A 19216-nucleotide genomic window follows, 5' to 3' on the forward strand; every position below is an offset into this window, starting at 1 on the left:
GTAAGTAATTAATCAAAGGTCTAATATTGGGCTAACCCCAGCCCTGCTAAGCAGAGATGTTTTGTTGACATGTGAATTGAAACTTGCATGCAGCCATTTCAGGCAGTGACTTACTGTTGATTGTCCTGGTCACCCCCTTGTCCTCTCTCTGACTTGTACCGTCCACTGTTTTGTAAAACCATCTTGGACGGGATTCTGTAGGTAACGTGGCCCAAAAAAAGGTAACTTGCATTCAGTGAAAAGTAGTTTGTGAGAGATATGCAAATCCACCTCGCAAGTGATAGGTACAGCTAACGTTAGCTAGATAACTGTTAGCTAACGTCGCTAGTTGCCACGCAAAACTGCTGACCGTGTTGAAAACACAAAATATACAACTGCTCGCTAACATTTGCAAACGGTTGTCATATGGCAAATAACTTCTCTCTTGTACAACCCTACTTAAAACTTGTGTCGTTCAAATTCTCATTAGATAGCTAGCCTAGCAGGCTTTGACAGATGCCTGTGTTGTTCTTTGCAAGTCAGAATTTGGCGCGTTCTCTCCTGTTGCCGCGAGAATGTGTTGGGAGTGGTCACGTCGACGTCTCTGCGGATGCCCCGCCTTTGGGATGGTACTTGGCAAGCCCTTCCCTCTCCTCGCCCCTTTGAAACGTAGCAACTCGGGTTCGTTCAGTTCGCTTGGACGTTTGCTACGTTACTGGACGACACGTTTTCCCCACCAAAAACGTTCTTGAACAGACTGAGGTACGTTTATTCCATTCGGTGGATGTGCTGGGGGTTTGGCTTGAGCAATGATTGGGGTATTTTTTTAAAGGGCAAAGGTGCATTTTTAAACCACAACTGAACCCCTCCCTGCTTTACAAGTGGTCGTTCAGTACAGCACTCCTTGTTCTATTACGTGTTTATGTAATGAACGCAGCCCTGTTTTTAAAAAATGTTATTTTACAGGTAGTGAAATCTCATAAAATCCATGCAATTCATCCAGGCAATACTAGATGTAGACAACTTCAGACATCTGCCCCTTTAGAATAAGGATGTATCATTGATTGATGGCAATATTGTTATGCATAATAGCTACAAGGATTTAATTTAGTCACTAATGAAAAATTGATTATTTTAGCGAGAAACCAAAACTATTTTTAGCAGCACAACACGACAGAGCGAACTAACATGTTGCGGATTCGATTATGTCGAGCCGCGGGTCGCCGTCTATGGCCCGTGACTTGAACGATAATCTAATCCCCTCAGTAACTATGCCAACAATCGCGACCCCGAACCTCAGATTTATTACGTTAGCCCACTAACTAGAAATAAATATACTCTTGTCGAATACATGAATCATGCCAAGGTGAGCATGCGATGTAGCTAGATATAAAATGTGTACTCTTTGACACCGTTTAACAAAAACGAGATGTTCAATTGGACACATTCAGGTAGGTCCCGCCCTGTTTCGTTCGGTCGTTCCAGTTTCTCTGTTTTGCTTCCGTTTGGTTCCGAATCGGTAAACGGTTTATCTGTTGCACGCGTGTGGCTAGTCGACATCACAATTGTAAGCATCACCACGCCCAATAAGGCTACAATGTACGGTAGAGGTAAGCCTACAACTAATTAGTTAACTAGCTACAGTACTGAACTAACCTTAGTCATCGGACAATAGTTGGCTCTCAAAAACGCTGTAAAGAGTGTAGATTGCTAGCTAGCCAGGCTATTCTTGCTTCCATATAAGTAGTCAATGCCCAGTTTGGTTAGTAATGTTTACTATATATTGTTGCCTATTTTAGCATTGGGGGGTTTCAATTTAATGCGACATGAAGTCTAGGCCTGAGGTCCAGGATTATCCATCCACATTTTTGTGTGATTTTTTTTTTTTTTTCACCAAATCCAGAGATTGATAGTCTACTGTAATCAATGTCCGAGATACCTAACGTTAGTACTTTTGTAGACTACCCCATCTGAAATATTGTTGAGATGAGTATCACTTCTGACCTAGTCTAGTTGATGTTTGATAAACTTATTCAACTATTTCATGGTCCTACTTAGAGCATTGAGCGCATAACAACCTACTCAAGAAAGACTATATTAGAAATTGCACTCCGGCATTCATTCTGAGTCAGGAGCCTGTTCACTTTGAAGGTCAAACTTGGCAGAGAAGAGTATGCCTTTTTGTAGGAACGCAAGGTTGTCTTTGCTTTACTGATTTTTTTTTTTTTAATGTGAAGTGGTATCATTTGGCCCTTTCGTCCTGTACTTCATCCTATACCACTGTTGTTTACATGACTTGTCTGTCCCTCTCCCTCCCCACTCCATTCCCTCACTGCTGACCTTTCCCCCATATGGGACAAGGACAGCTGTCAGCCGTGCTCATGTGAATAAAACCCACTAGTGAATTAAACCCACTCGGTTCTCTCTCTTCAGCTGCCAGAGACCGGTTGTTTACTGGTCACAAGGTAGTAGTGAAGGAAAAGCCTGCCTGCCTCGTACCATGTAGCCTAGTCCCTGAAAACACTGCAAAAGGTTTTTCTGCAAATGATTCCATTTGGGTTAATTATACACTAACTTACAGGCTACCTTGTACACATATTTGGCTTCGTGTTTTTTTTTACCGCCTATTTGTGTCTAGTGCTTTTAGACTGTCCTTTTCATTGTAAGGTAGAAGTTGCCCTTTACCACAGAACTAGGATCAGATTACGTTACTCCCTGACCTTGACAATTAGCAGGATAAAGACCTAAGAAGATAACTGACCCTTGATCAGTGGTTGGGGCAACCTCCACATAGTCAGTTCTCTATAGTGTTGGTAAAGCATTGAGAGAAAGGCTAATCTATTCAGATTGTATATCTGATTTTCTACAAGGTACACTATATATACAAAAGTATGTGGACACCCCTTCAAATTAGTGGATTCGGCTATTTCAGCCATACCCGTTGCTGACAGGTGTATAAAATCGATGACAGCTATGGAATCTCCATAGACAAACATTGCCCGTAGAATGGCCTTACTGGAGAGCTCAGTGACTTTCAATGTGGCACGGTCGTAGGATGCCACCTTTCCAACAAGTCAGTTCGTAAACGTTCTTCCCTGATAGAGCTGCCCTGGTCAACTGTAAGTGCTCTTATTGTGAAGTGGAAAGGTATAGGAGCAACAACGGCTCAGACGTGAAGTGGTAGGCCACACAAGCTCACAGAATGGGACCGCCGAGTGCTGAAGCGAGTAGCACGTAAAAATCGTCTCCTCGGTTGCAACAGTCTTGAGTTCCATACTGCCTCTGGAAGCAAGATCAGCACAATAACTGTTCGTCGGGAGCTTCAGGAAATGGGTTTCCATGGCCGAGCAGCAGAATAATGGTCTGGGGCTGTTTTTCATGGTTCGGCTATGCCCCTTAGTTCCAGTGAAGGGAAATGTTAACGCTACAGCGTACAATTACGATTCTGTGCTTCCAACTTTGTAGCAACAGTTCAGGGAAGGCCCTTTCCTGTTTCAGCATGACAATGCTCCCGTGCACAAAGCGAGGTCCATACAGAAATGGTTTGTCGAGATCTGTGTGGAAGCGCTTGACTGGCCTGCACAGAGCCCTGACCTCAACCCCATCGAACACCTTTGGGATGAATTGGAACGGCGACTGCGAGCCAGGCCTAATCGCCCAACATCAGTGCCCGACCTCACTAATGCTCTTGTGGCTGAATGGAAGCAAGTCCCTGCAGCAATGTTCCAACATCTAGTGAAAAGCCTTCCCAGAAGAGTGGAGGCTGTTATAGCAGCAAAGGGGTGGACTAACTCCATATTAATGCCCATGATTTTGGAATGAGATGTTAAACGAGCAGGTGTCCACTTACTTTTGGTCATGTAGTGTATTTTGCATATGGTAACAATTGCTTGTTCACTTAACTGAATTCCTTACATCATTTTGAATCAATATTAATTTCATTGTTGGTACAGTGACGACATTTGGATTAGAATCATACTTTGGTTAATTCTTTCTTTTCATGGATTTGCAGTTTCAAGAGGATGTCTGTGAATGCTCCCACTTCTACTCTCGGGATTTCTGCTCATACTGTGGCTACTCTGGAGGATTAAGGACAAGATGATGCTGGACCAAGATGGGGAAACTCCGACTGGCTGTGGAAGCCCTGCAGCTGCAGCACAAGAGGAGATGCAAGCGGCCGATGGACCCACCGCAGCGGTACACGCCCCTGTTGAACACTCCACACCAATGGGTCTTGCATCATCTACCTCAGACAGCGGGGCCAACAGTCCCCAAACCCACATTGACCCCTCTGAGGGACCCTTGATACCCAGGGCAGGGCCTCCTCAGGCCTCTTCAGAGGGGATGACAGAGCAGTACACACAGACCCAACCATCTCCCTTCGTCGTTCCTCAGCCTCCCAGTAGAACGACCAGGCCCAAGTTCAGCTCAGGCCCCGAGGTTCGACGAGCCTGTCTCAAGTTCATCCTGGGGGCGTCGGAGGACAATTCATCAGATGACGAGCCGCCTTTGACCATGAAACCCCCTACAGGTTCGAGTTCTTCTGAGGCAGCAGCCACCGCCTCCACCGTACGGCAAACTGCATCAGCAACCTCAAGCGCCTTCTCCCCCCCACAGCAAGTTCAATCAGTAACGTTAACCACCACCTCCCCTGGCATGAGGTAGGCCAATGCAATGTTGTTTTACCTCTTAGTTCAAGTTAACTTTGTTTTCATAATTGAGAACCGGTTTAGACATCGTCAATTTCTCTAGTCTGGTGACATCTGAAATGTATTTTGTTCAGAATGTGTTGGTGGTGAATGCAAGTGCCTGCTCCATTAACCCAGTATGAAGAAATAAATGGACCATTGAGCAAATTAGCTCGTATCTCATTGACTAGTGGAGGTGAGGGTACCTGTCAGTGCAGTAGCCTCTCACTGACAGTAGAGTGCGCTGTTGCCCAACAGGGGACACCAACCACATTGTGGTATGATTGCTGCCTTGTGTTCTGTCTCCACACAACCAGCATGCCATCACCTGACCACAGCGTGCCGCTGACAGTGAACTGTATTCTTGTCGCATGCCTCACATCTCAGCACTATTAATGGAACATGTCTCTTGACTGACCTTGAGAAGCAGGGTCTGAGTCCCAAGGGGCACACGACAACGTATTGTATGTTAGCTAGACAAACCTTAATCCCGCCCTTGGAAGTTCTCTGCAAATAAATGTGACTTGCGGTATAGCCCACGAGGAGCTGTTGTTTATCTTTTTTTGGCGATATCGTGATGGATATCAGGGGTAGTTGGTCAGCTAAGCTTATCTAAGTCTACTTCTTTGACCGCCCCAGTCCACTCTGAGCCAAGTATTAAACGCTTGTTTGTAGACTTGAGCCACGTGCAGGAATTACCATGGAGGTGAAGCTGAAAGAGGAGGAAGGTAAGAACTTACCGTGTTTTTATTTTTTAAATTAAATAGAGCCTTTTGTTTTTCCTAATATTAAGAAGTAGCATAGGCCTATGAATTGCACTGACCGACATCATGCTACTGTGTCGGCTTACACAACAATGTTTTGGCAATTTCAGTCAGTTTGCAGAATTGCTACATGAAAGGATTAGCCTTCCAAGTTTTTGTTTCCAATGTGCTAGACGGTTATGATAAGCTTGAGTTTGGTGGTTCGTGAAGGGACAACTTGGATTTAACTTTAATGATAATTGACGCACCCACTGTGTGTGTGTGTGTGTGTGGTGTGTGTGTGTGTGTGTGTGTGAGAGAGAGATATCAGACAAGATTATTAAACACGTCTAAACAGACACAAAAACACACACACAGACTGCGGTGTTCTGTTCCATGTGAGTCTGGGTGAAGAATGTTTTGCTCTGCCTGTGGGACTGGAGAGGGGAGGTTGTGGCTCAGCTGAGAGGAAAGGACTGGTGAAGGTCTTATTGTTTTGGTCTCAGATTTTAACTCTTGCTATTCACACATCAGAAACAATCTGCCATGGAGGGAGATGGAAGGCTAAGCTGGTTTCAGTATTGAACTCCTCTCACCTGGTTGTCTTAATTGAAAAGAAAAAAACTAAAACCAGCAGACACTAGCACCCTCCCTTGAATGAGTTTGTCACCCCAGTTTTAACATGTTGCAGTAGCAATGTTTTCACTGGTGGAATTGGTGACCACATCTAAAAAGCCCAAATGGAGGAAGGGAACTGTTTTTGCAGAACAGTGGACAAAGTAAATGTTTCCCATTGTTTCTGCAGACATCTTTGAATCTTAATTGTTGTCCTGTTTCTCTGTACAAGTGTGAGGTGTGACATAGAAATGTTTTTTGTTGTTGCATATCCTAATTCCTCCTGAGACACCCTCAGAGAGTGGGGTCACGCCAGGCATCAGCCATTATTGACGGCGACCCTGGAGCAATTAGGGTTAAGTGCCCAGCTCAAGGTCAAAGAATTCAAATTTTTTTACCTTGTCGGCTCTAACTGCTAGGCTACCTGCTGCCCTGGTCTCAAACTGTGGGAGATTTTACTGTCATTCTGTTACCGAACTTTGTATCTGCACTATTCCTCAAGTAAATGTGTTTTACTAAAATGTTCTGTGTCAATTGTTACAAGAAGACTTCTGCAAATAGGTGTATGGTTTGTTGCCATGAAGTTTTTGCTTGGCATATTTTAAAGTGAAAAGTCTCAGCGTCACTCTTATCGCGTAATTGTCCATTATCAGACAGATGTAGGCTCTGAGTTGAAAGACTGCAAAACTAGCCAAACAGAATGTCTGGAGCTTGACAAGTGCACTTTCATCATCACAGGAATATGAAACCCCAAAGTACTGTATCTCGTTTGACTTCTGGCTTGAATTCCGGCAAACCTACAGTGCTATAGTCTAACAGAATATGCCCCCCCATTTCAGACCTCACTAAAATAGAACATTGGCAAGCCAAGCAATGGCATTGTAATGCCAGACTTTTCCATCCTGATCATTTTAGATTGGATGGAGGAAGAATGAGCTGTGGCGCCCAGTGAACACTACCCCGTGTCATTACAGTGATGTTTGTCAACATTTTACTCATTGGCAATGCCAGGATTGTGACTTACACTGCATGACACTTGTTATTTAGGCACATGTAATGTCTTTCAGAAGTTCTGCTAGGCTGATTGCCTGAGGGCTGAAATAGAATGTTCTAAATATTATGTCCAAAATCATCCGGAGTAACAGCAATTCATTCTAGCTGAGCTTTGGATCAGTCGACCTTGATCAGAGCATATCTCCACAAACAGCAGTGGGACAGATTAGGCCACACAGCGAGTCAGAGGTAATTGCAGACACCTGTGGTAATATAAAGTACCCAAAACGGCCATTGGATAGAAATACAGGATAGAACAGAATAGAGGTCGACCGATTATGATTTTTCAACGCCGATACCGATTTATTGGAGGACCAAAAAAAGCCGATACCGATTAATCGGACGATTTTTGTATTTTTTATTTATTTTGTAATAATGACAATTACAACAATATTGAATGGACACATTTTAACGTAATATAATACATCAATAAAATCTATTTAGCCTCAAAAAAATAATGAAACATGTTCAATTTGGTTTAAATAATGCAAAACCAAGTGTTGGAGAAGAAAGTAAAAGTGCAGTATGTGCCATGTAAGAAAGCTAACGTTTAAGTTCCTTGCTCAGAACATGGGAACATATGAAAGCTGGTGGTTCCTTTTAACATGAGTCTTCAATATTCCCAGGTAAGATGTTTTAGGTTGTAGTTACTATAGGAATTATATGACTATTTCTCTCTATACGATTTGTATTTCATATACCTTTGACTATTGGATGTTCTTATAGGCACTTTAGTATTGCCAGTGTAACAGTATAGCTTCCGTCCCTCTCCTCGCTCCTACCTGGGCTCGAACCAGGAACACATCGACAACAGCCACCCTCGAAGCAGCGTTACCCATGCAGAGCAAGGGAAACAACTACTCCAAGTCTCAGAGCGAGTGACGTTTGAAACGCTATTAGCGCGCACCCGCTAACTAGCTAGCCATTTCACATCGGTTACACCAGCCTACTCTTGGGAGCTGACAGGCTTGAAGTCATAAACAGCGCAATGCATTGCGAAGGGCTGCTGGCAAAACGCACGAAAGTGCTGTTTTGAATGAATGCTTACGAGCCTGCTGGTGCCTACCATCGCTCAGACTGCTCTATCAAATCATAGACTTAATCATAATAACACACAGAAACACGAGCCTTAGGTCATTAATATGGTTGAATCCGGAAACATCACGTTTATTCTTTCAGTGAAATACGCAACCGTTACGTATTTTATCTAACGGGTGGCATCCATAAGTCTAAATATTCCTGTTACATTACACAACCTTCAATGTTATGTCATAATTACGTAAAATTCTGGCAAATTAGTTCGCAACGAGCCCAAGCTGTTGCATATACCCTAACTCCGCGTGCAATGAACGGAAGAGAAGTGACACAATTTCACCTGGTTAATATTGCCTGCTAACCTGGATTTCTTTTAGCTAAATAAGCAGGTTTAACAATATATATACTTCTGTATATTGATTTTAAGAAAGGCATTGATGTTTATGGTTAGGTACAGTCGTGCAACAATTGTGCTTTTTTCGCAAATGCGCTTTTGTTAAATCATCCCCCATTTGGCGAAGTCGGCTGTCTTTGTTAGGAACAAATAGTCTTCACAGTTCGCAACGAGCCAGGCGGCCCAAACTGCTGCATATACCCTGACTCTGTTGCAGAGGTGACACATTTTCCCTAGTTAAAAGAAATTCATGTTAGCAGGCAATATTAACTAAATATGCAGGTTTAAAAATGTGTATTGATTTTAAGAAAGACATTGACGTTTATGGTTAGGTACAAGTTGGAGCAACGACCGTCCTTTTTCGCGAATGCGCACCGCATCGATTATATGCAACGCAGGACAGGCTAGATAAACTAGTAATATCATCAACCATGTGTAGTTAACTAGTGATTATGATTGATTGTTTTTTATAAGATAAGTTTAATGCTAGCTAGCAACTTACCTTGGCTTCTTACTGCATTCGCGTAACAGGCAGGCTCCTCGTGGAGTGCAATTTAAAGCGTTGGACTAGTTAACCGTAAGGTTGCAAGATTGAATCCCCAAGCTGACAAGGTAAAAATCTGTCGTTCTGCCCCTGAACAAGGCAGTTAACCCACCGTTCCTAGGCCGTCATTGAAAATAAGAATGTGTTCTTAACTGACTTGCCTAGTTAAAAAAATATTTATAAAAAAACCCGAAAAAAATAAACATTCGGCAAATCGGTGGCCAAAAATACCGATTACCGATTGTTATGAAAACTTGAAATTGGCCCTAATTAATCGGCCATTCCGATTAATCGGTCGACCTCTAGAACGGAACGTTATGGATGTATTTCTACTAGAACAAAACGCATGTACGCAGGGAATGTGGTGTTCGTATAAGGAACCCATACTCAGAGAGGACAATAAAGCAGAAAAACTTTGAGTGGCCCGATACTTAAACCCAGAAGCATCAGGCCACTAGAGCTGTCATGAATACAGGACACCCTAATACCAGGGAGGCAGTGTGTGTGAAGCTAAGATGATAGGAATTACAACATGACCCTCATCAAAATCCTCAAGTCCTCACGGTTATAGGGTGCCTAAAGTATGAATCCAGAAGAGTTCTCTATGGCAGAGTTTACAATTGTCGTCTCCTCCTCTTGGTCACACTTCCACCTTCTCAATACCCTGGAATTGTAAAGAAGACGCACTGGACAAAGTCCAAATCATCCCAAAGTCTCAGAGTTGTGTATCTCAATGAAGTTACTTTACGATAATTTGTGTAGGATGTTTGATTTTGTAATTTGGGTGAACTGTCCCTGATATTTTATTTCCCTAGGCCTAGCTATAGCTTCAAATCTCATTTGTATATGGATTGAGGAGACTGAGTACAGATTTCTTTCTGGTCTTGACATTGTTTTCCTCAGTGATCCATAATTTAGTCACTAGAATCAACTTCACTGGAATGGTGGAAGTGGCAGGCTTCCTCTTAACCCTTCCCTGGTACGCTATATTGTTCAGTGAACTCCTTATCGTTTTATGTCTTGTGTCAGTTTATTGAAGTGGACAGAGTTTCTGAATGAGTCTTGCTACTTATTAAGTCATCACGTGATCATGTTGAACCCTGTTATTGTATCATATCTTTTTTTATTAACTTGGTTCATATTAATATTATTGGTGGCTTGGCACAATGGAGAGATTGTAAAATGACCTGCCAGGGCTTGCGTGTGTAACTAGACTATGTATTTTTGCTGATTGCACGTTAACTCTTAATTGGCTCTGTGGTCTGGGAAGTCTTGTTTATACGTGCTGTGACTACCAGAGCCACACTATCTCTGACGCACCTCCCTGAAGGTAACAGAGAGGATTAGCACTTTGTTTTATTGACATCTGTCTGATTGTAGCCGAGTTGGTACATTCGTCTACATAGAGGTAGGCTGAACACCCTGTGTAAAACATGGCTGACGAGATCTTTGGCTTACAGAGAAGGTAAGGGACTTGTGACTTGAGCAACAACAGCACAGCTGCTACCCGCTGTAGAGACTGAACTTTGTCTGACTACTGCAATGGTCCATCGATTTATTTTTTTTAACAATGTCGCCGCTGTTTCCTTGTTATGGGTTGTCGCAGAGTCCGATGTGTTTTCCCCCTGGGACAGTAAAGTAGGCTATAGCATATTGTAACTTGCTAGCGCTGGACGGGAATGTTCTTCTAGTAGTCTTATGTCCTACTTTACCGGGACATACTTTACATGCGTAGATTTGTCACAACACAGACATTTGTGTGTCAGTTGCTTGATGTTTCGATTGAGTAGGTACTAGGTTACAAAATGAAATACTGTAGGTTACAACATTTGACATATAAGAGGACACACATGTCATGTATACTCACTTTAACCTACTTCACTGGAATAGGGTCTGACGACATTCTTCCCTGAGCACTCCTTTTTGCTTTATCAAATGGCCTGTTCAATAGAAGTGCCAGACTTCCTCTTACCCCCCTTCCCTGGTAGACTATATAGTTGAGTGTTGGATCTTTCTCGGTAGTGAACTTCTGAATGAGTCTGGCTACTAATTTTAAGTAATCACGTGTTCATGTTAAACTGAGTTTTTGAAATCCATTTCCAGGTTAATTCTAACTAAGTTGTCATTGTTTCCATTTATCTTTTTCATATGAACTTAGTTCATGTGGTTGTTATTTGGTGGTTTGGCACGATGGAGAGAGAGCCTAGTTACACAAGTCCTTAATATGTATAGTTGCTGATAACACGTTAACCTTTGCTTGGCTCTGTGGCCGGCGAAGTCTTGTTTATGCGTGCGTACTTGCAGTGTGCAGGAATTACCAGAGCCACACTTATCTTTGAGACTCCTCTGTAGGCAAGAGAGGATTAGCAATGTGTTGTGTTGACAGTTGTCAGATTGTAGCAGAGGTGAAACATTTGTCACGGTAGACTGAACACCTTGCGTAGAATATGGCTGACGATAGGGCCAGGACGATACCAGTATCGCGATACTCGTTGGTATTGCGGCAAGGAAATAAAACGAAGCGTATTTAACTTTTTGTGGGGAAAAATAGCCCTAATGTTGCAAACAAACATTGTTGTCATCCAGAGTCACATGTATTTATTTTCCAAGCTGTAGCGCACACAATTTTACATACAGCAAGTTTTTAAAAGACGAAAGAGTTTGCTTTGCGTTTTTCATTTTTGCCATGAATAAAAATATTGCGATACTGGCGTCTCGTCCCTGCCCTAGCTGACAAGATTTTTTTGGCTTACAGAGAAGGTAAGGCACTTACTTGTGACCTGAGAAACAACAGCACAGCTGCTACCCGCTGTAGAGACTGCAATTGACTGCTGTAACGGTCCATTGATTACTGATGCTGCTGTTTCCTCCTTGTCGTGGGTTGTCGCTGAGTTCGGTAATGGTTTTCCCCCTGGGACAGTAAAGTAGGCTATAGCATATTGTAACTTGCTAGGGCTGGACGGGAATGTTCTTCTAGTAGTCCTACATCCAATTTTACCGGGACATACTTTACATGCATCGCTTTGTCACATCACAGAAATGAGCGATTGCCAGTTCCTTGATGTTTCGCATGAGTAGGTACTAGGATCCAAAATGAAATAGTATAGGTTACAACACGAAATGTTGACACAAAATGAGAGGCATTGACACATTTGTGGTCTTCGCCAACAACTCCTCTGTTTTTCTCCAGGCCCAGCATGTCTCACCCACACCTGGTGAAGAAGGTTCGCGACAGCCGGAAAATGGAGCTGCAGAGAGACTTCACAGTGGCCTCGCCAGCCGAGTTTGTCACCCGCTTCGGTGGAAACCGGGTCATAAATAAGGCAAGACGTTCCCTGTCTGTCTGGGCCTTTTGGATGAGTGTGGCAAAATTGTTGTCACTTTTTTACTAAACTCCTCATCAATCTACGTGCAACAGACTAAGCCACCAAAATACAGCGTCAACGTTCTAGAGTATTGTCGTTTATTCTCAAACTCTTTTCCTTTCTCTCTCTCATCTCCCTTTCACTTTTGCTCTCCACCTATTTCTCTTTCTCAAGGTGCTGATAGCTAATAATGGCATAGCAGCGGTCAAATGTATGTATGCTATTTCTCTTTCTGCAGGTGCTGATAGCTAATAATGGCATAGCAGCGGTCAAATGTATGCGTTCCATCCGCCGTTGGTCCTACGAGATGTTCCGGAACGAGAGGACCATCCGTTTTGTGGTGATGGTCACCCCTGAGGACCTGAAAGCTAACGCAGGTCAGTGAGACAGGTTTTCGCAGGTCATCAGCAGCAGCTCCAGAAGGTTGTTCCTCATTGTGCCACTCAGCAGGTCTGGAGATAAAGTCTACAGCGGGAAACGCCATAAATTATTTTCATTAAATGACTCCATGGAAATATCTAAATCATTTCCCTGGAACCTCTGGGGAAAATAACTGGTGTGACTGTCTTTGTGTGGCTCTTCTATAGAGTATATCAAAATGGCGGACCACTATGTTCCCGTCCCAGGCGGAGCCAACAACAACAACTATGCCAATGTAGAGCTGATCGTAGACATCGCCAAGAGGATTCCTGTACAGGTCAGACTGTGTTCCTCCCTCTCCACTCTCACCCACCGAGACGTACCCAATCCCAAATCAAGTCACAATATTCTATGATAAGTGGACTGGCGGCCACGAGTGTTCCAGTCAAATTCCCATGTTCTTAGGGCTTTGGTCTTATCAAGTAATTCAATTTTTATGGCTCAGACTCTGATCTCTGCTTTTTTTATTGTTCATAGGGGGTCTGGGCCGGGTGGGGTCACGCCTCTGAGAACCCCAAACTACCTGAGCTCTTGGACAAGAACGGGATCTCTTTCTTAGGTACAGCCCAGCATTAAGCCGTTTGTGGATTATTGGATTGTAATGATTTCCCATTGGTAATTTCAGGTTTAATGACATTATAACACAAGCGCCATTCATTGCGATGTAGATATCGTTGTTGTTTTTGTTGTTGTGTCACAGGGCCGCCCAGTAAGGCCATGTGGGCTCTGGGCGATAAGGTGGCCTCCTCCATCGTAGCCCAGAGCGCAGACATCCCCACCCTGCCCTGGAGTGGATCAGGTAATGTACCCCTCTGCCTGCACCCTTACCCCCAGATAACTCTGCCACATTCCTTATCGCCTATTACATAATACTTCTAACATGCAGTAGGACTCAGTAGTAGGACTCTGACTGGGTTGTATTTTGAGACTAACAGTTGTAAGGGACTGTCAAGTTATTACGAGGCCCAGAATTGAAAGGAGTTGGGAAAGAATGGCTTGTCTGTGGTACATCTAGGCTAATATTTTAGCCATAGGAATACATTTTGCAGTTCAATAATCAATACACAGAATCATCAGATAACAGGTTTTGTGACTGCACCAAGAAGATACAGACATTTATTGACATAATTTGTTATGAACAGAACCTAACTCAGCCACACCTTCTTTCACACTTGGACTCAAATGTGAAGGACTGAACTGAAACTCGACCAATCAGAGGGCAAGTAGACAGTCAAACCCCTCCCTGGAACTACAATATAATGTGAATTACTGAAAAAGAGCTGATGTGATTGGTCTAAAGACCAATTAGGTGAAAAAAATATCAGAATTTGGCTTCCTCTGTGTCCTTTGGAAAAATAGAATTTAAGGTTTTGTAAGTACACTAGCCTCAGTGCCTTTCGACTGTAGCCTGGTCCTTTGCTGAATTCCAAGGCTTACACTCTACACGTCTTTGGGCTTTTTTGCCGCTGCCGCCTTTATCCAACTGTGGCCAATGTGGCAGCAATCGAATCTCAATTTGAATGAGGGGGATGAGGTGAGGCCATTGAAGTAGAATGGGGAGCCTCCCATAGATATCCTGTTCAATTACTAGTGGCTATGCCATCAACCCTCAAAGTTCCAGAATGGGGGGAAAATTTCAGCCATATTGGTCCGGGAGAAATATAGGCCTGTCTGATTGTAATGAATGGCAGTAGAGAAATAATCCTGATTTTACTTACGCAGAAAAATAAAAGGCATATGATATCAGAAATTGTGTAATAGTCATAATTATAAATTCAATTAATACAGGTTTTATACAAATTGTCTGTATAAATAGGCTCTAAAAGATGGTGCCTTTGGAAAGTATTCAGACCCATTGACTTTTTCCACATTTTGTTACGTTACAGCCTTATTCTAAAAATTATTAAATATTTTTTTTCCCCTCCTCAATCTACACACAATACCCCGTAATGACAAAGCAAAAACAGGTTTTTGCTGTGTGCTTAGGGACGTTGTCCTGTTTAGAAGGTGAACCTTCGCCCCAATCTGAAGTCCTGAGCGCTCTGGAGACGGTTTTCATCAAGGACCTCTGCTCCGTTTACCTTTGTCTCGATCCTGTTTTGTCTCCAGTCCCTGCTGCTGAAAAACATCCCCACAGCATGATGCTGCCACCACCATGCTTCACCGTAGTAATGGTGCCAGGTTTCAGGCCAAAGAGCTCAATCTTGGTTTCATCAGACCAGAGAATCTTGTTTTTACTGAGGAGTGGCCTCCGTCTAGCCACTTTACCATAAAGGCCTGATTGGTGGTGTGCTGCGGAGATGGTTGTCCTTCTGGAAGGTTCTCCCATCTCTACAGAGGAACTCTAGAGCTCTGTCAGAGTGATCATCTTGTTCTTGGTCACCTCCCTGACCAAGCCCTCCTCCCCCGATTGCTCAGTTTGGCCAAGCGGCCAGCTCTTGGAAGAGTCTTGGTGGTTTCAAACTTCTTCCATTTAAGAATGATGTATGCCACTGTGTTCTTGGGGACCTTCAATGCTGCAGACATTTTTTTGGAACCCTTCCCCAGATCTGTGCCTCGACACAATCTTGTCTCGGAGCTCTATGGACAATTCCTTCGACCTCATGGCTTGGTTTTTTGCTCTGACATGCACAGTCAACTGTGGGACCTTATATAGACCAGTGTGTGCCTTTCCAAATCATGTCCAATCAATAGAATTTACCACAGGTGAACTCCAATCATGTTGTTGAAACATCTCAAGGATGATCAATGAAAACAGGATGCACCTGAGCTCAATTTCGAGTCTCATGGCAAAGGGTCTGAATACTTATGTAAATAAGGTATTTCTGTGTTTTATAAATCTGTAAACATTTCTAAACCTGTTTTCGCTTTGTCGTTATGGGGTATTGTGTGTAGAATGCTGAATATTTTTATTTATTTGATCCATTTTAGAACAAGGCTGTAACAAAATGTTGAAAAAGTAAAGGGGTCTGAATACTTTCCGAAGGCACTGTATGTAAACAGCCATGCATGTCTACATTTTTGGTTTCTTGGAAAGCTGTGAGTGCTATTATATGATACAATATCAGTACTTGTTGCATTTACAACTTGTCTAAGTCTTATCATGAGCTGTTTTCAACCAGTGTATGGCTGTGGGTTGACTGCATTGTTTGAATGGAATGTTGGCATATTAGCAGTTATTTAAAACAATTATGGAATAATTTCTCTAAAATTGGCTGGCTAGCTAGCAGGTAAATTCTTCAAATTCATTATTTTACTATATCTTATCACAGCACTGGCAAACCATGGTTGACCAACTCCCTGACCAAAATGGCTGACCTTTTTGTCCCATCATAAGAAGGTTCATTTCCATTCTAGTTCCTAATTCTATGATTTTGGAGATTGTTCGACCGTCTCCATCTTGGTGTTTTAATTTGTAGATTGTGAAATGCGGATTGGGAAATGCGAGGGGGGGGGGGCGACTGCATTTGAAATTTGTGTCGCTGCGTGGTTACATGCTTTTGAAGATTATTCTAATGTGCCTACACAGCCTATTGTTTATCTCTGTCATAAGTATATTTGTATAATGCGAGGTCTCGTGTTGTATCACATCCGGCCGTGATTGGGAGTCCCATAGGGCGGCGCACAATTGGCCCAGCGTTGTCAGGGTTTGGCTGGTGTAGGACGTCATTGTAAATAAGAATTTGTTCTTAACTGACTTGCCTAGTTAAATAAAATTTGAAAAAAATGTATTTTTCCCCGGCCTGTGCTGTAGGTCTGAGAGTAGACTGGACAGAGGACGACCAGAGGCTGGGCCACGTGATTAGCGTGCCTCCAGAGGTCTACGTGCACGGCTGCGTGCGCGATGTTGACGATGGACTGGCGGTAAGCAGCTCCACACCATCACCCGCCTCACTAACGCTGAAACCACAGAGACAACCTTTTCTAGGCAATCACTCTGTTTTGAAATAATGCCCCTTTTTTTTATTTATAAAAAAAACTTTTTTTTTTAAGGATGTCTGAAACAATATATTTCAATGTACTTTTCCCAGAGAAAATGAATTAAGGCCGCTATTCGGTTACAAAACAAGGTTCATGAACGTAGGAGCAAACTGAAGAAATGCGTTGGTTTTATACAGTAAAATATTTGATTTTAAGGGTAGGGTTGCTGAATATCCTTTCATTTTCAATGTGCTTTCTCCTTTAAAGGGAGCAGACAGAATTGGCTACCCGGTGGTGATAAAAGCGTCAGAAGGAGGAGGGGGCAAGGGTATCCGGAAGGTGGACAACGCTGAGGACTTTGCCAGCTTCTTTAGACAGGTTTGTGTCGTCGCACTGTTGCACCACACACCTGTATGCTGATTCTCATTGCTGCTGGGGGACGTAGTGTTCCGTGACCACAATCAGGAAATGAATTGTGCGACTTGGTGTTGCCTTCGACCAATGTTTAACGCAGCGTATCTGCTTGTGTGTGTGGTTGAACTTGTTTTTAGTAAATGATCTAACAACAATCATGTGACGGATCCCCATCCTCAGGTGCAGGCGGAGGTGCCCGGCTCGCCCATCTTCGTCATGCAGCTGGCCCAGCATGCCCGTCACCTGGAGGTCCAGATCCTCGCCGACCAGTACGGCAACGCCATCTCCCTGTTTGGCAGAGACTGCTCCATCCAGCGGAGACATCAGAAGATCATTGAGGAGGCCCCAGCCACCATAGCATCTTCCACCACCTTCGAGCACATGGAGCAGGTGAGACACAGAGGAGCTTTCCTCATCTTTAAATTCTCCACTTTGACATTTAGATACTTTTCTCTGTCATTTCCAATTCCATTTGAACAGTTAAAGTGTTAGGGCATGCAATGGAAAATGTTTCACAATGGAATGCCTATCCCTGTTTCAGTCTGTTTTCTTTCGTTTGGTGCCTAATGAACATGTGCCCTCTCTCTCTCTCTCTCTCTCTCTCTCTCCCTCCCCATGTCAGTATGCAGTGCGGCTGGCTAAGATGGTGGGCTACGTGAGTGCAGGCACTGTGGAGTACCTCTTCTCTGAGGACGGGAGCTTCCACTTCCTGGAGCTCAACCCCCGTCTGCAGGTGGAACACCCATGCACAGAGATGATCGGAGACGTCAACCTGCCCGCCGCCCAGCTCCAGGTACGCTTCAGCCAGAGGTCAGGGGTCACACCCTGGCTATCACAGCCTCGTGATTTAATCTCTGGCCCTTTGACTTAGTCAACGGTCACATTCCAGGTTATATTTTTCCGCAGTCTCAGTAAAGTTGCTATGTCATATTAATGTGGTTGTTGAGATGATATGTTCTGGAAACCCTAGGGACTGATTGGGGATAGACCATGTTGGGCCTAACTGGGTCAGTTTCCTTTGTTGTAGATAGCCATGGGGATCCCCCTCCACAGGATCAAAGACATCCGCGTGCTGTATGGAGAGACGCCTTGGGGGGACACCACCATCAACTTTGAGGCCCCCGACTGTGTCCCCAGTCCCCGGGGACACGTCATCGCAGCCCGCATCACCAGCGAGAACCCAGACGAGGTGTGCATTCTTAATTCTACAGGGCTGGCCGGCCATATTCTAAACAAGCGATGGCATGGTTTCTGTAGGCTCACAACTGGCCCGTTCTCTCTCCTTGTAACTCGCAGGGCTTCAAGCCCAGCTCGGGCACGGTGCAGGAGCTCAATTTCCGCAGCAGTAAAAACGTGTGGGGCTACTTCAGTGTGGGGGCTGCTGGGGGTCTGCATGAGTTTGCTGACTCCCAGTTTGGCCACTGTTTCTCCTGGGGGGAGAACAGAGAGGAGGCCATTTCGTGAGTTTTTCCTTACCTTGTTGTGCCGTAGACTATCAGTGCTTCCGATGATGGTTCTATCGACCCCTAGCCCCTACTTCCTAGCCACTCCTGGAGACCAGAGAGGATTGGATAGGTGGAAGCAACAATTCCACCCGGCCAATCAGAAGGCAAGGTGAAGCTATTATCGTAAGACTTTTCCAATCCTCAGATCTCCAGGAGCGACTAGGGTGTATGGGTTAGGCCTGGTTCCGTTTGGAATGCAGCATGAGTTAATGGTGTGTGTGTTGGTGTCTTACTGTACCTGGGTGGTGATAGTGGTGGTGGTTACTGTGTGGTGGTGCAGGAACATGGTGGTCGCCATGAAGGAGCTGTGTATCCGTGGGGACTTCAGGACCACGGTGGAGTACCTCATCAAGCTGCTGGAGACTGAGAGCTTCAGGAACAACGACATCGACACCAGCTGGCTGGATAATCTCATCGCTGATAAAGTTCAGGTAGAGCACCCTTGTGAAGTATGAATGTGAATCTTAACCATTTCAATCCTGTAAATCTACTGTTGGTCAAAACAAATCTTCTAACGTGCTTGTGTGTGGTGTGTTTTCC

General features: G+C 44.0%; 2 protein-coding genes across 11 annotated transcripts in view; one reads left to right on the forward strand and one right to left on the reverse strand.

Annotated features, from left to right (window-relative positions):
- pole (polymerase (DNA directed), epsilon) overlaps positions 1-714 on the reverse strand; it is a 28267-nt gene extending 27553 nt beyond the window's left edge. Inside the window, exon 1 of the mRNA XM_014160794.3 lies at positions 115-714. Within this exon, the coding sequence (XP_014016269.1) occupies positions 115-182 (68 nt within the window). The 5' untranslated portion in view covers positions 183-714. The remainder of the gene's footprint in view (positions 1-114) is intronic.
- acacb (acetyl-CoA carboxylase beta) overlaps positions 628-19216 on the forward strand; it is a 47513-nt gene continuing 28924 nt past the window's right edge. For 6 of the 10 annotated variants that reach the window (XM_014160782.3, XM_014160788.3, XM_014160787.3 and 3 more), the window contains exons 1-14: positions 1456-1589; positions 3992-4640; positions 12242-12374; positions 12655-12793; positions 13004-13113; positions 13314-13395; positions 13537-13635; positions 16591-16700; positions 17025-17135; positions 17352-17561; positions 17794-17964; positions 18199-18360; positions 18468-18631; positions 18957-19107. In XM_014160782.3, coding sequence (XP_014016257.2) covers positions 4012-4640; positions 12242-12374; positions 12655-12793; positions 13004-13113; positions 13314-13395; positions 13537-13635; positions 16591-16700; positions 17025-17135; positions 17352-17561; positions 17794-17964; positions 18199-18360; positions 18468-18631; positions 18957-19107 — 2271 coding nt within the window. In that variant the 5' untranslated portion in view covers positions 1456-1589; positions 3992-4011. Of the gene's footprint in view, positions 742-1455; positions 1590-3991; positions 4641-4917; positions 5396-10281; positions 10517-11792; positions 11812-12241; positions 12375-12654; positions 12794-13003; positions 13114-13313; positions 13396-13536; positions 13636-16590; positions 16701-17024; positions 17136-17351; positions 17562-17793; positions 17965-18198; positions 18361-18467; positions 18632-18956; positions 19108-19216 lie in introns of those variants that run through there. The other 4 variants (XM_014160783.3, XM_014160793.3, XM_014160792.3 and 1 more) reach the window with 4 other exon arrangements.

This window comes from Salmo salar, chromosome 20 (assembly GCF_965601325.2).
Source record: "Salmo salar chromosome 20, fSalSal1, whole genome shotgun sequence".
Lineage (NCBI taxonomy): Eukaryota > Metazoa > Chordata > Actinopteri > Salmoniformes > Salmonidae > Salmo > Salmo salar.